The sequence below is a fragment of the Aphidius gifuensis genome, linkage group LG4 (assembly GCF_014905175.1).
Source record: "Aphidius gifuensis isolate YNYX2018 linkage group LG4, ASM1490517v1, whole genome shotgun sequence".
NCBI lineage: Eukaryota > Metazoa > Arthropoda > Insecta > Hymenoptera > Braconidae > Aphidius > Aphidius gifuensis.
In genome coordinates, this window is record NC_057791.1 from 18,874,330 (window position 1) to 18,890,387 (window position 16,058).

Below are 16,058 nucleotides of genomic sequence, written 5' to 3' on the forward strand. Positions count from 1 at the left end.
AGCATGGTTTCTCCACGTTTCAGACCATTTTCAGTAGATTAGGCCAAAAAAAAAAAAAAGACGTAGCTAAGAGGTTCAAGTCAACCTTGAGATATAGCTAAGGCTAAAGTCAACCTTGAGATATAGCTAAGGCCGAAAATAAAATTTTTTAAAAACTTGAAATTAGCATTGCTCCTTATGGTTTCTCCACGTTTCAGACCATTCTGAGTAGATTGTTTTCAAAAAGACGTAGCTAAGAGGTTCAAGTCAACCTTGAGATATAGCTAAGGCCGAAAATAAAGTTTTTTAAAAACTTGAAATTAGCATGGCTCCTTATGTTTTCTCCACGTTTCAGACCATTCTGAGTAGATTAGGCCAAAAAAAAAAAAAAGACGTAGCTAAGAGGTTCAAGTCAACCTTGAGATATAGCTAAGGCCGAAAATAAAATTTTTTAAAAACTTGAAATTAGCATTGCTCCTTATGGTTTCTCCACGTTTCAGACCGTTCTGAGTAGATTAGGCTAAAAAAAAAAAAAAGACGTAGCTAAGAGGTTCAAGTCAACCTTGAGATATAGCTAAGGCCGAAAGCAAAGTTTTTTAAAAACTTGAAATTAGCATGGCTCCTTATGTTTTCTCCACGTTTCAGACCATTCTGAGTAGATTAGGCAAAAAAAAAAAAAAAGACGTAGCTAAGAGGTTCAAGTCAACCTTGAGATATAGCTAAGGCTAAAGTCAACCTTGAGATATAGCTCATAAAAGAATTGTTTTAAAATATAAATTTAACATCAAGACCCTGACTATATTAATTAATAACAATCAATTTATAAAATCAGTAGTTATTTTTTATGCATTCATGAATGAAATTAAACATGTTAACAAAACTAGCATCATGTTGTATATAGTAAAAGTGTTGATGATGTTTCTCGGTTGGCTTGTTTTGTGAGTTTAATCAACGCTCGGCTTTGGTCATATAATTTTTATTTAACCTATACCAACAACCCACAAATATATAAATTAATAAAAAAACAAAACACAACATAAATTGCCTGAGTGTGATGATAAATTGGTGATTCATTGCGAGGGTGTAAAGATCATAATCCTTCTCCGCATCTACATATATAAGAGATCATATTTCAAGGTTCCAATCAAACCTTAGCCTGTTCAGACAAAAATAAAAAATTATTAAATACAAATACAAAGTGATAAATGTGATGACATACACCAGTTAAAAGCATTCACATTATCATTATCACATTAACCACGTTAACTTGAATTTTTACTGAATATCCTATTATCATTTTCTTTTTTCATTTTTCTTATTTCTCTGAATATAACAAAATAGTTAATTGAATAAATGTGCAATAGAAAAGAAAAATAAAAAATAAAAAAAAATGAATAAAAGGACATTGGACATGAACTGAAATAAAAAAGAAGAAAGCATTTTCTGACCAGAGACTTGTGAGATAGATGAAATGAAAGAACGTCAGCTGAGTACAAGAGCCCTCAGTATTAGCCGTCTGAAGGGTGGATGCCAAGAGAAAATATATTTTTTTTTCTTCATATATAAAATACATAACTATGTATATATATAATATAAAAAAGTTGATTCTATATATATATTTTGTGTATATAGAAAATACGACCACGTTGATATTTTTCTTTTACTCTCTCCTGCCTCCCCCCGTGCTTTTTTTTTTTCATATTATTATTTTCTTTTTTTCACCGAGATAATATAAAATGTAACAGAAACGAAGCCAAGCGTACACATCACAGAAATATAGCCCCCGTTTTGCTCAGTGTATTCTCGCGTTCTGCTCTCGCCCGCTAGTCAAACCAAAACTCGGGCATGATTAATGATCGCGAACAAGGAGCCTCCGTGCTTCAAACAACAAACTTTTCCCAAGGAACCTCAGAGAATACGGGAGAAAAAAGAAAAAAAATAAAAAAAATAAATAGAATGAGAATAAAAAACTGTACACATATATATATTTATATATTATATTATATACATATGTAATATATATGATATGTATATATTTTTTTATACATATGTACATCTATATAGATCATTTGAAAGCTTCTCGAGGTTCATATGCATCCCTGGGGGAGGAAGGGGGACAGGGTGTTAGTGGGGTTATATATATGAAATAAAATATAATATATATGAAAATCAAGAGAGAGCTCAGTGGATGTATATATTGAAGGGGAGGGTCCTCAAAGAGGTGGGATTTTTGGCTCTGGTTAAATCTACCCCTGTAGAGAACTTTCATCCTCCATTTCTGACAAGTATCCCCCGACACATTCATATATTTTCACACAAATGTTGTGTGTCTACCGAACTCAAGAAGAAAATGTCTACGAAAAATCTTTTTTTTTTTTTTCTATTTCATCGTATATATTTTTTAATGTTGAAGGAGTTTTATAAATTTTATTAGAAGTATTTATTTTTATATTGAAATAATTGTCTTACAGAATTTGGGGGTATTTATAGGTATTGCTAGAAAAATAGTATTGGTATTTTTGTAATTTTTAAAAAAATGCTGGAATTATAAAAAAAATTATTTGAGACAATAGTCTCCTAATATAAAAAGGACAAACATCATCGGTCTTCCGGACATTTGATTGGTCATTGTTTTTTTCTCACTTACTCTCATACAAATTTCTTTCTGTTTGCTTTTTTCTATTATTTTTTTATTTATTTCGTTAGCAACGAAAAAACAACAAAAAAAAGCGAGTAAACAAAATTTTTTTTGATATTTTTTATATTTTTTTTTTTAAAATTGACATATTAAGCTAGCACAACTTTTTTAATAATCATCGGATCTCGATGCGATTGAGCCTAAAATTTTGTGCGAATTATGTGTTTTTTATGTGTGAAGAAATAAATTTGAAAGAAAATTTTTTTTTTATTTTTTACATTTTTTTAAAAAATTCAAATATTAAGCTAGCACAACTTTCTCAATAATCATCGGATCTTAATACAATTGGGCTCAAAATTTTGTGCGAATTATGTGTTTTTTATGTGTGAAGAAATAAATTTGAAAGAAAATTTTTTTAAATATTTTTTATATTTTTTTTTAAAATTGACATATATTAAGCTAGCCCAACTTTTTCAATAATCATCGGATCTTAATGCAATTGGGCTCAAAATTTTGTGCAAATTATGTGTTTTTTATGTGTGAAGAAATAATTCAAAAACAAAATTTTTTTAAATATTTTTTATATTTTTTTTTAAAATTGACATATTAAGGTAGCACAACTTTTTCAGTAAACATTCAATCTTGATGTTATTAGACTCAAAATTACGTGTGAATTATGTGTGATTTATGTGTAAATAAATAAATTAAAAAAAATTTTCGTCAATTTATTCATTCTTTTTTTTTTTTATGATAATACTTGTGTTTATAAAATCAATGAACAATGAACCTTTTAGAAGGTATAGATACAGGCGCGCGTAGCGCGCCAATGTGCTCGTCTTTTAAAAATGAAGAAAAAAATATATTAAAAAAATAAAAAGAACGTTATATAATAATTTTAAACAATAGAAAATATTTTTATAAAATATAAAAGCACGCCATTATTCTTTTAAAAATGAGAAAAAAAAAATTGTATATTACAAAAAACATAGCATTCCTTCGTCATTATTTTCTGATTAAATTAATATTATTTATAATTTTTTTAGTCATTATTAAAACGATATATAAATGAAAAAAAAAAAAAGCAAAATTCAAAACATAAAGACACTTGAGAACGTAATAGATTTTTCATGATTTTTTTTTGTCCATAATACTTTTTATAAATTAAATTTTCTTTATTTGATTGTCTAATACTTTACATTGGTTTATTTGTGTATTATATCGTATATTGGCCGGATAAAAGAGCGTATCTTTCATTAGTTCAAGAAGGGGAATTAGTGCGTGTTCTTACATAGTGAAACACTGAACAATCATTAATATTATATGTCACGGTTGAGGTGGTTTGTCAGATCTCTGCCGGCTTCTTCTCGTGTTCTGTGTATGATATACTTTTCTCAAGGTATTACAGATGAGAAACGTCTGCCTACTTTATGAATATCGTTGAAGAAATCCAGTTATATTATATATATATCTCATTGAAAAGACCATTCAACGCCTCTTATCTTTTTTCATTTCATTTTTTTTTTCATATATATTTATTATTTATTTTTTAAATATGTCGCTTTATGAATAAATTTCATTTTGCATTTAAAATATATTTATAATTAAACTATCGATATGTCTGTAATTTATTTAATAATATTTATATATTTGCTGAGTATTTTTTTGCCCTAAAATATAGTCAGACTTGATCGATTGTTTTATTGCCTCATTTGTCTTATCGAAAATTACCAATGTTTTCACCAAATTAACAATGAAAAAATAAATTTATAAGACTCATAAATTTATGCGCTAATTTCCTTAAACTAAATTATTTTTTACATAAAAAAAAATTACTTCAAACAAAAATATAGAAATATTCTATACAAAGATTGTAAAATAAAAACATACCCCATACCAACTTGATAATAATAAATAAATAAAATAACGTTTCTTATGAAAAAAAAAAAGAAAAAAAGAAAACAAATATTATGGAAAATGGTAGGATTTTTTTTTGTTATCTTTTTTCACGTTATTCTTTTCAGTTAAGCTGTTTAGTAAGTAAAAGATGCGGTATGATGAAAGCACAAAAGCCAAAGAATTAGTATTGTAGACGGTTTGGAAAAACTTGGCATTTCTACAAGTCATTGGGTCCGATTTGCTTGCAAAAGAGAAAATTTTTGTCCTGCAATTTTGTATTTTCTATTTATTCTTAGTGCATAGATTTTCTAAGGGGTGGAACAACACGCAGTGGTAGACGGAAAAATAAAATAAAATAATAAGAATAAAGAGTGAGTGCGCACAAGTTGGTGCCGTGGGAATTGTTTTTTGAAAAATGCCGCCACGTGGGAAGTGCGCCCTTGAGATGTCGTAGTCGTGTAAGGTGTTGATCTGTATAAAGAATATATAAGTTAAAGAAAAAAATATAAAATATAAATATATGCGTATATATAAAAAAAAAAGAATAAACTGATAGAATACATGTATGCAGGCATCCAATAAGATTCATAAAATTTTTTTACCTGCTGACCCAGTTCGCCGAATATCTACCGGAAAATTTGTCGTTAGAAACTATACGACGAAATAAGTTGCAGGCCTCACACATATACAACACGTGAAACATATACAACAATAAGTAGAACAATGTAAAAGACACAGAAAAATTCGTCTCGGTTTAAAGCTGTCAATCAATTGTATATATTTTTCGGTAACTTAAACTGCGCACAGTAGTAGACAGTAACTCTTTTCCTTTGCATTTTCGCTAGGAGGTCTGCAGACCTCCCTCTAGCAAAGAACCGTTAGTTTTTCGAAAATCGCTTATGCTCACTGTTGTGTTTGCAAAATTTTAACAATGACAATTCTTTGTGTTCTCTTATTATACTCCTACCAGTTTCTTTTTATTTAAAACCGATGAATTATTTGTTTTATGCACGACAGGTAATCTTTTGAACAGTTTGTTTTTTTCTTTTTTAATCTCTATTTTGTTTTTTTCTGTTGAAATAAAATAAAATTATAATTTGAAAAAAAATAAAATAAGCTAGCTTTAAACTTTATTTTTTTTTTTTTTTCTAAATAAATTTTTAATTTAAAAAAAAAAATAATTTTTAAAAGAAAAATTACTAAGAATTTTAATTTTTTTTTTTTACAAAAATTGTTAATTTTATTTTTTTATTTTTGTAAATTTTTATAGATATTTATCTGACTTATAACTGATATCAATTTGACTATGATAATTCAAAAATAACTTTTTGATAAAAAATAAATAAAAAAATATTTAAAGTTATTTTCATGATAAAGTTTGATAAGTCTATCGAATGCTATTATTTTTGGGATATACCCTATCCTCTGATTTAACTTTTTTCTTCCTTCGTTTAATCATTCAAAGTGAATCAATCACCCATCCAAGTGAAGCTTAGAAAATTGCGCTCAGTCACCATCTCCTTTTTTTTTTGTTATTTTCCATCTTTTTCTCTTGCTCAATTTCAGTGAAAACCGCTATTTGAAATACTCTACTTTTTTCTTTAGACTTTCCATTCAATCTCGTGTGACATATGACATATTAATAAATATATTACATCAAACCACATAATTTATTTTGATGACATAACATCATGACCAATCCAAATGTAAATTCAATTTTCAATATTTTATTAAAACAATATAAATTTGTCGAATTAATTTATCAATTTTCCAGGAAAAACTTTTCATCTAAAATTCTGTTCACGATCTTTAATCGGTGAGAAATAAAATTCTCTCTTAAATCCATAAGTGTATATGAAAAGCTTGAAATTCTATCGAGGCCAATATTAAGGGGATATGTTCGTTGAGCTCTGGCTTTGATATAAATGCGCATTTTATTATAGCGAAGAGGGTCTATAATAGAACACAACCATAGAAAATTTATATATATATATACTGAAGGGTTCCCAAGAATTGACGGACCAAAAGAACCAATCAGCGATCTCTCGAATATCCCTCGTTTCTAGTATGCTATCCCGCGACCACGCCTGCCAATATAGGGTACAATATACCCTCGTCAGAGACTACCGTCATTCTTTTCATCCGCCTTTTCCCCAATACGAATCCCAATCTCCATCGTTTCTTTTTTTTTTTATACTTTTTTATATATATATTTTTTTTTCATTTCACTGTAACATATTTTTTTTTTTTTTTCTTTTTCAAAATGGTCCCAATCAATGTTTTAAAAATCTAAAAATATATTTTTTTATTTTTTTTTAATATTATTCAACAATGATGATCGATAAAAAAAATAAATAAAAATAAATATTTTTGTTTCAGAGTCAGGATGACTTTGTCAAAGGATCGGTGAGTTTTATTTTTATTTTTTTTGTTAATAGTATAATAAACAAGACAAGTATACAAAAGTGCCAATATTATCTCGAATAATTTTAAAAAGTCATAAATCTATAACTTTCACAAGTCTCTTATCACAAACATAATTATTATATTTACATTGATTGATTGAATCTGATATTTTGTTACATAAATATTTCATTCTGCAATTGTTACAATGTACAGGACTAGTTTGATTTATGAATGATATATATCAAAATTGATAATAGTTTTTTTTTATAATATTAATCTGTCTATAATCAAATTTTTTGATCATTTAGTATACATAAATTATGTTGCTCAAATCAACTTAATTTTACTCGAAAATTAATCTAAATTTTTGTTGAAATAAAAACTAATAAATAATAGATTAAAAAATTTTTTATTTCATACATTTTTTTATAAATAATTTTTGACAATATAAATTTTTTTAAATGCAAAATAAAAATGATTTAAAATTAATTCATGCAACATTGTTTTTTATAATTTATTAATATCTAAAAATAATTTGCACAGCAGGTAAATAGAAAAAAATAATATAAAAAAAAAAGAAAATCAAGTCTGAGATATTAAAATTAATCATTCATTTATGCTTATTGCTTATATTTTCTATTATATAAATTAATAAATGTTGTCAATATATTTATATAAAAAACTCGTTGATTGATGGTTTAAATGAGCGTCTAAATTCTGCGCAATAAATATCAAATATACCTGATAAATGTTATTACGACATCAGCATTGAATACTAACAAAGAAAATAAAAAAAAAAATAAAACCAAATATATATTCAATGACCAATTGATATACATCATTACTAAAAAGCTCAATGGATAATGAAGAACATGAAAATCAAAAAATAGTATTGAAAAAGTGAAATGATAATATGGGTCAATGATTCATATATTATCAAGTTAAATAACTCTCAATTTATATGCAGCTATTCCTATTGAAACCTTCCGATTTATCTGGTTCCGTTCAGTATGATGTCTACGGCCATATTTATTTTGCCAAGTCATAGTTATACTGCATACTTGTATACAAAACTTGTATAGGCGGATACAACTGTACACAACACACATACACATCATAATATAAATAATAAAACAAGAAATAATATTATTTTTTTATTAAAATTATCATTGAAAAAAAATTACCATAAATAAATTTTAATTTAAATAATTTTTTTATTTAAATATTTATAATAAATAAATAACTGAATGAATAAATAATTATTTATTACAATAAAAAAAATTAATCTTGAATAATATTAGACAAAAAAAAAATTTTTTTAACTAAATAATAATTCATAAAATAATTTTAAAAAATTATTAATTTTTTAACTATTATTATAGCAATAGTTTCAATAAATAACTAGACAAATTTTTCATTTTAATTTTGAATTCAATAATTTAAAAAAATTGGTAATAATAATTTTGAAAAAAAAAATTCAGCGAATATTTATTTAAATGGATTGATAGAGTTTTATTTTTCGCGAAATTTATTTTACATTAATTTATTAATGATAATTATTTATATGAGTATTAGATAACAAAAAAAAATAGTTATTTAAATAATTTTTTTTCTATAATATAAAACTATGAAAACTTACACTGCATAGAATAGTTTGTGTTGTTGGGGCCTTTCGTTGTATTTTTTTTTCTATATCCAAGGGTTGCCCACATGTAATATTAAAGGGTGGGGATCGTAACAACGATGGAACAATGGTGGGGAAAAAGCGCAGGGAGTTGATGCTTTGGAGTAAAAGAAGTAGAGTCAGCTCGCCAGCTAAAGCAAGCCAAAGTGACTTGCCAGACGAGTTTTAGTCGAGCCAGTGCTAACTTACAAAACATAAATTATATAAACATAAAATATATATTTTTACCTCGTTTTTCAATAGCAATTATAAAATACATTATAGATTAATTAATTAAGTGCAGTGCAAACAACAAAAAAAAAGTGTGAACAATTATAAATTAAATGTGTGTTTAATTATCAAAACAAAAAAGATAATTTAATAATAATTATTTTGAGGTAGTGTTCGTATGATATATGTTTTGTGTTAAAAAAATTGACAAGTTATAAATAGCAATAATAATAATAACTAAATATTACCTGCAAGTATTAGTTATTACACCTGCCGTTATAGGTAGCGAGGCGCCACTTAAATGTTGCATGTGTGCCGGTTATCCATCATGGTCGCGAATAAGAATATTTTTTGATTCGTTGGTTTGTGGTCACGTGAGATGGTAATTGGTATCTAGTGGGCGGGATCATGTGTTGTTCATCGACTCGCGTACAAAATTTTTTAGTTTGAGTGATCCAAAAGATTCTACTTGTTCTTGGCTGTTAGTAAGTGATCCAGTGAAAAATTTAGAAAAAAAAATATTGACAAGAGTGACTAAGAGTAAATATATTGTCATAAATTTAAATGGAGTATATTCATAATATTATCAAAAGTGTGAGTATTATTTCAAAGTATTAGAGCTTTGATGGTGAATTGAAAAAAAAAAAAAAAATCAAGTGTAATTAAAAAGTTGAATTAGTTTGAAATATTTTGCCATCAAAATGAGTTCATTTTTAATGAATCCATCAGCTACAGGTGGTTACCATCAGCAGCATCAACCATTATCACATCATTTATCAGCACCATCAGTTGTTGTTGATCCTGAATTTCCACCAAGTGAAGAATACAGTCAAAGAAATTACATTCCATCAGCAAGTGTTGATATATTTAGTGGTACACATCATTTAAGTCATCCCCAATCACATCAATTGCAATATGGCTATCATCAGCATCATCATCAAGCTGTATCAACACCCTATGCAGCATCAACAGGAGTATCTTTGAATGGTGGATATACACCATACAGTAGTTATTACACTTCTCATCAACAAACTCATGCTATACATAATACAGGATTACATCCTCATCATCATGCTGTTGGTGCTGTATCAATGCCACAAGAAGCACAACAGCCACCATTATCATGTTTATCATCATTACAAAATTTACATATACAGCAACAACAACAACAACAACAATTACAAGATCAGCATCAACAACAACAACAGCAACAACAACAATTACCTCAGTCTGCAACTACAACACATGTATCAGCAACATTGTCATCAACACTTTTACCTAGTCATGTACAATCATCAGATGCTCTTCATCATCAGCCACAACAAACACAATCTCAGCAACAATTGGATAATAACACATGCAGTCCGACGGGTGAAAGAAATAATTCTCCTGATCAAACACTACAATCACAGTCTGTTCAACGCTCTGGACAATTGCATAATGCTCTTAAACAACAACAAGCAACACAACAACAGCATCATTCTGATGATAGATCTGATCTAGATGACATGGATGATGATATGTTAGAGTCTCCAGGCATGCTTGATGATGACGATGATGAAGATGAAAATGGCGAACGAGTTGTATATCCTTGGATGAAAAAAATTCACGTTGCAGGAGTTGGTAAGTTTTATTTTTCATTTTTTATTCTCTTTATTCTTTACATGTACTATATACACATACTCTCTTTTTTCTTGTGGTTACGTATTTAATCTTTTTTTTTTTTATAAACACCAATTTGTTTGAATTTAAAGTTGATGACTATCCTTTGTACTGCTAATGTTCAATAATAGGTGTAAATATGTACAGGTTATTTGTAAAACACCTTGTAACCACTTTACATTGATGAATGTTAAAAATCGAATTTTCTCAGGGTCATTTTATTGTTGTAGTCAATACACGCACACCTTACGCATCGAATTGTAAGATTTATGTCATGCACTTTGTCATCCTTGTTGCAATGTTGACCCAACCGACGGAAGACATATGGGATGTAATTTATCCTGTTTCGGCTTTCTTTTCACCTCGTTATGAAGCTATAGTAGACCCTAATGTTGCCTGATGACTAAATATTTAACAATAATATAAACTCAAGTTCTTTTTTAAAATAGCATTAAATAAAAAATCAATCAATGAAGAATAAAAATAAATTATACTCCCATTAAATATACGTAATTTGTATACACCCAAATTCGATAAGATTAATTTATCATTTATAATTTAAATATATATTGTTGGCAAAGAGAAAAAATTAAATAAATATTTATTGCAATTTTTTTTCTTTTTATCAATATAATATTTTATTAAAAATTTATTTATAAATTATAATATGGGATATATTTATGTAATTAAATTCATCAAATTAATTATTTTTTTTTTTAAATAATTTTTAGTCAACTAATTTCAAAGAAAATAATATTTTTTTTTTGTATTTTTTTTTAACATAACAATAGCTTAAACTTTAACGTATTTTTCATAAAAATTAAACTTTTTTTTTCATCTATTTTATACATTGTAATTTTTTAAAAATGAAAAATCATGAATTTCCATTTTCTTTGAATAAAAAGTAACGACTCATCCAAGTCTTGATATACTTGCAACAATGAAAGCAAATTTCTTTTATTATAAAAAAAAAAATATATATATTTTCGTTTATAAAAGTTTAAAAAAGTTTTAATTGTGCTTTGTTGTCACAAATTGTTGTAGGTTGATTGGGTAAATATTTAGTCATCTAGCCATCTTAAAAATTATATAAATCTGGTATTGTTTTTATATTTTATTTTTGAAATGATAGCTTGTAGTAGCTCAGTTTAGATCGAATATTTTATTTTAAATATGGTATGTGACACCCGACAGCCCGACGGTCAAAATGCAATCTTGTCTTTCAAAGCTAAACGTGATTCGTGGGCGACGAACACACAGGACGAACCCAACAACGGTCATCCTTGGAATGGAATGTGCTTGTACAGATTTTTTTCGAGCTCTTTCATATCACTCAAATATCTTTCTGTACATGGAATTTTACGAATCAAATTTTGATAACGAAATATTAATTGAAGAATTTATTTTTCGAAATGTATACATACATATATATTTTTTTTTTCATTTTTTTTTTCATAAATATTTCAGTCAATTTATCTAAATTCACATCGTAATTATAAATATTATGATAGATGATTTTTGTTTTTTTTTGTTAATTTTTTAAAATTTAATTTTACCAGAAATTATAATTATTGTTTATTCAATAGTGTTACCACAAGTTGTGTTGTAATGAATAGAATGACAAGACCTCCTAGTCAAAAGGAAAAAAAAAAAAACATTTAAGACTCCGTGAGAAAAAAAAACTCCCACAATTTTCAAGACAATTGTGCAGAAAAGAAAAAAAATAACCACCCACGTAGTTAACTGTGACGGGTAGCAATCTGGACATTAAAAATTTTTAGTTAATATTATATGGATTTTAAATCGTCGTTAGGAAAAATATTTTAGTGTGTTAGAAAAGACAAACCGATCCCCAGGAGTGCCGAGGTGCAGACTCGTCAGAAGGAAAAGTCGATGGCTCGTCTCTTGGTCGTCTCTAAGTCTCCAGAGATTTGGCTTTCTTCTGAATCGCACTTCACCTCCGCACTCACTAGGGAATTACCTATCTTGTGGCCTTTGTTCCACAATATATTTTATTTTATATTTTGAATCAACACGTCTGGATTTACCATCATCAAATAAATTGGTTTTTTTTTTATTTTCTAATTTTTTAACAAGAATAAATATTGTGATACAAAGGACAAATAAAAGGTAGCTAGTTTTTAAAATTTGAAAAAAAAAATTTAAACCTTTTTTGGTAATACGTCTAAACAAGCACTTAATTTTCTATAAAGCTTTAAGCTTTTTGTAATTTAAAAATGATGAAATAATCATTTTTAAAGACTTGTTTTTAAATAGTTTCTATAAGCTTAATAAATTGCAAAATGATCCAAGAGCGTGAGGCAGCATATAGAATCCCAATTTAGTAGACTTGTTTGAATTTATATTTATTCTTTTATTAATACAAAGACACATCAACCGTTAAAAAAAATAAAAATAAACTTTTTATAAAATTCATCAATGCCATTGAATTTAAATTTTTTGATTTTCTATTATTTTTTTTTCTATTTATTTTCATGATCAAAATTAATTGATGAATTTCATAATGAATTGTTAAATTTAACCCTGAATATTTTTTACACAAACTATTATTCAATTTAATAAATATAATTTAACTGTAAATAATAAATTGATATTTAAAAACAATTTAATTTTTTTTTTTTTTAGCAAATGGATCTTTTCAGCCTGGAATGGAACCAAAACGTCAACGTACAGCATATACACGTCATCAAATACTTGAATTAGAAAAAGAATTTCATTTCAATCGTTATTTAACAAGAAGAAGAAGAATTGAAGTTGCCCATATGTTACATTTAACAGAACGCCAAATAAAAATATGGTTTCAAAATAGACGAATGAAATGGAAAAAAGATAATAAACTACCAAATACAAAAAATGTTAGACGAAAAACATCAAGTGGACAATCGTCTAAAAAAAAAACAAAAAATAGCACAATAACAAGTAGTAATAATATAAATAATAATAATAATAATCAACGAAGAAATAATAATTCACCATCAAGTGGAATGGAGAGTAGTTTGGATGGTAGTATTAGTCTTGATATTGGTGACGTTAGTAGTGGTATTAATACTGGTCAGTCACACTCACTTGATAGTCATTCAAATTTTCAAGGTCATCAAAATTCATTGGCACACATTCAATCACAGCTGAGTCATCATCATATTGGAACAATGATGGATAATACAATTGGTACAATGAGACAAATGAGTACTGGTAATATAAGTCCACTTGCACCAGCAACAACACCACCTGGATTAACAAATAATGTTGCATCAATAACAATTAAACCTGATTATGATTTAACTGCATTGTAACGTAAATCATTGTTAACTATATGAAGCTCAAACTCAGCGACCTGAAAAAATATCGTTGAAAATATCAATAACGTCGATTTGTCTTATCAATTATTATCAAGATGAAGGAAAAAAGTGTTCTGTATATTATTGTACCAATGATGACTCCATGATGATTTTATGATTTGTAAATTTTATGACTCTTTTTTGAGGTTTTGTTTTATCGATAAATTTGTAAATTTACATATTATTTGCAACATTTTTTTAGCTACATTGAATCAACTTATTTGGCATTACTGTGATTAGCCATTTAAACTTATTTAAAATATTTGAAATATAATATTTTAGTTTAACGTATAATTAAAAATAATTTATGACAGGTGACATTATTTGAATAAATAAAAAACAATCAATGGAAAAATTAATTTACTTAGTACTAATAATAATTAAAAAATGATAATTTGAAAAATTAAAGTGTGAATAATTTTTAAATTATTCATTTATTTATTTGAGTATTTGAATATTTTTCTCAGTGTAAAATCAGTTTTTAAAATTAATTTTATCAATCAAGTGTTGCATAAAATATTTGTGCACGTTGTTAAAAAAAAATAAAATTCGGTAAATTAAAATTATATGACAAACCTCTTAGTTTTATTCAAGTCAAGATGAAATAGAATAAGCTTTTAATGTGCCATTATTTTATTCAAGTTACAATTCAAAAAAAAAATATGAAAATTAGTGTATTTAACAGTGTTTTATTAGGAGCAAGTAATGAGACATAGCTAATTTTACTTGAAATAATTTTAAAAAGAAGAAAACATTATTATTTTTTTTATTATTATCACCGTTGGTTAAATTTTTATCTAAACTTGATAGAATCAAATTTGTAGAATGTGTATTGAAGCAGTTTAGATTACTCATCAAATTTAATGTCTAGATTAGATTCTTTTCGATTAGAAATTTAATAACCAAAGTGAAAAAATATTGTATATAAAAATTAGTTTTAATTTTACATATACATTTTTTGTATGTTTTGTGGGTGCAAATCTCATTGGAGGTTATACTTATTTTTTCATTTTTAAATTAGTCTTTGTTTTATAATAATTAAAAAAAAATTAAATATTGCATTTGATTATTTTGATTGAATATATCAAGATATATTTTAAGTATTGAAAAAATAATATATAAATTTTGGCTATAGTGCGTCGGATCTCGAATGAAAGTTTGCCAACATAAAATAAAAAATATTCGTCTGAAATCTGAATGCACATAGCACCTTCTAGATGATAGATTTGACCAATCCAAACGAATTTTTTTTATTTAAATTTGTCTGAAAAATAACTCTCAGAAAATGTTGATAATAATTTATTTAATTATTTTCTAAAATTCGGAGCGTAAAAAAATGTTATACTAAAAATTTAGATGAGTCAATTTGTGACACACAGTTTTTCGACAATTATGTCGTGTTTATTTCAAACAGAAATAAGAAAATAACAATAAAATTGCAAATAATATATTGCATTAAAATTAAAATACACTAATCTTAAAATTGATATTGAATATAATTTAAAAAATTTGTAAATAATTTAGTTAATCTTGTAAATACTTGATTGTTGAAATAAGAATAAAAAAAAATCAACAGAGCATTATGATTTGAATTTCAAAATATATATATTATTTTGTATATTTTTTTTTCTATACGTATATTAAAATGTAAATGTAAATTGTGTGATTTTACAATGTAATATTCTTTGAACTATCATGTTCTATTAAATATAAATTGCAAATCATTAATATCCAAATTAATAATTCCAATTTTAAAAATACACGTGTATCGATGATTTAATTTTCAACGATAATGTAGATACTCCGTTCCATAAAAATTAAAATACACAACTGAATTTGTAAATATTTAAAATTTAAATAAACTAGATAAAAAATCTAAAAAATTTATAAAAAATTATTGTTTTTAAATATTAATTTAATAATATACTATAAATATTGAAAAAATTAAAAGAAAAAAATTTATTTTCTTTGATTTTAATTATAGTTTTATTTTTAATTCAAAACCTAAAATACAACCATATAAATATAAACAGATGTGCTGTTAATAAAGCAGCTTTCAAAATGAAAAATTGAGCTTGTTATATTTGCATGATGGACTTGTCTATTTTTACTTTATAAAGTATTTCTCGCATAAAAATAAAATTTTCATATTAATGTAAATTTCAAAATTCATAAAAAGAATTTCATTATATTTAAATAATAATTATTTATATGAAATTTCATG

General features: G+C 26.0%; 1 protein-coding gene across 2 annotated transcripts; it reads left to right on the forward strand.

The window, feature by feature from the left end:
* The first annotated feature begins 8,755 nt into the window (after positions 1–8,755).
* On the forward strand, positions 8,756–14,781 carry LOC122855430 (homeotic protein antennapedia). Of its 2 annotated transcripts, XM_044156775.1 has the most exons (3): positions 8,928–10,436; positions 13,122–13,499; positions 13,587–14,096. In XM_044156775.1, exons 1-3 carry the CDS (start codon positions 9,515–9,517, stop codon positions 13,787–13,789), a joined length of 1,503 nt encoding a protein of 500 aa, XP_044012710.1. In that variant the 5' UTR covers positions 8,928–9,514; the 3' UTR covers positions 13,790–14,096. The 2 variants fall into 2 exon arrangements, with proteins under 2 accessions (XP_044012709.1, XP_044012710.1); XM_044156774.1 differs by having other exon boundaries at positions 8,756–10,436; positions 13,122–14,781.
* Positions 14,782–16,058: the final 1,277 nt, after the last annotated feature.

What these genes read in the sequence shown, in the direction of transcription:
- LOC122855430 (XM_044156774.1), top strand. Translation starts at nt 9,515, where the DNA reads ATGAGTTCATTTTTAATGAATCCATCAGCTACAGGTGGTTACCATCAG. An exon ending in AATTCACGTTGCAGGAGTTG is followed by an intron (nt 10,437 to 13,121) that starts GTAAGTTTTATT and finishes TTTTTTTTTTAG; the next exon opens with CAAATGGATCTTTTCAGCCT.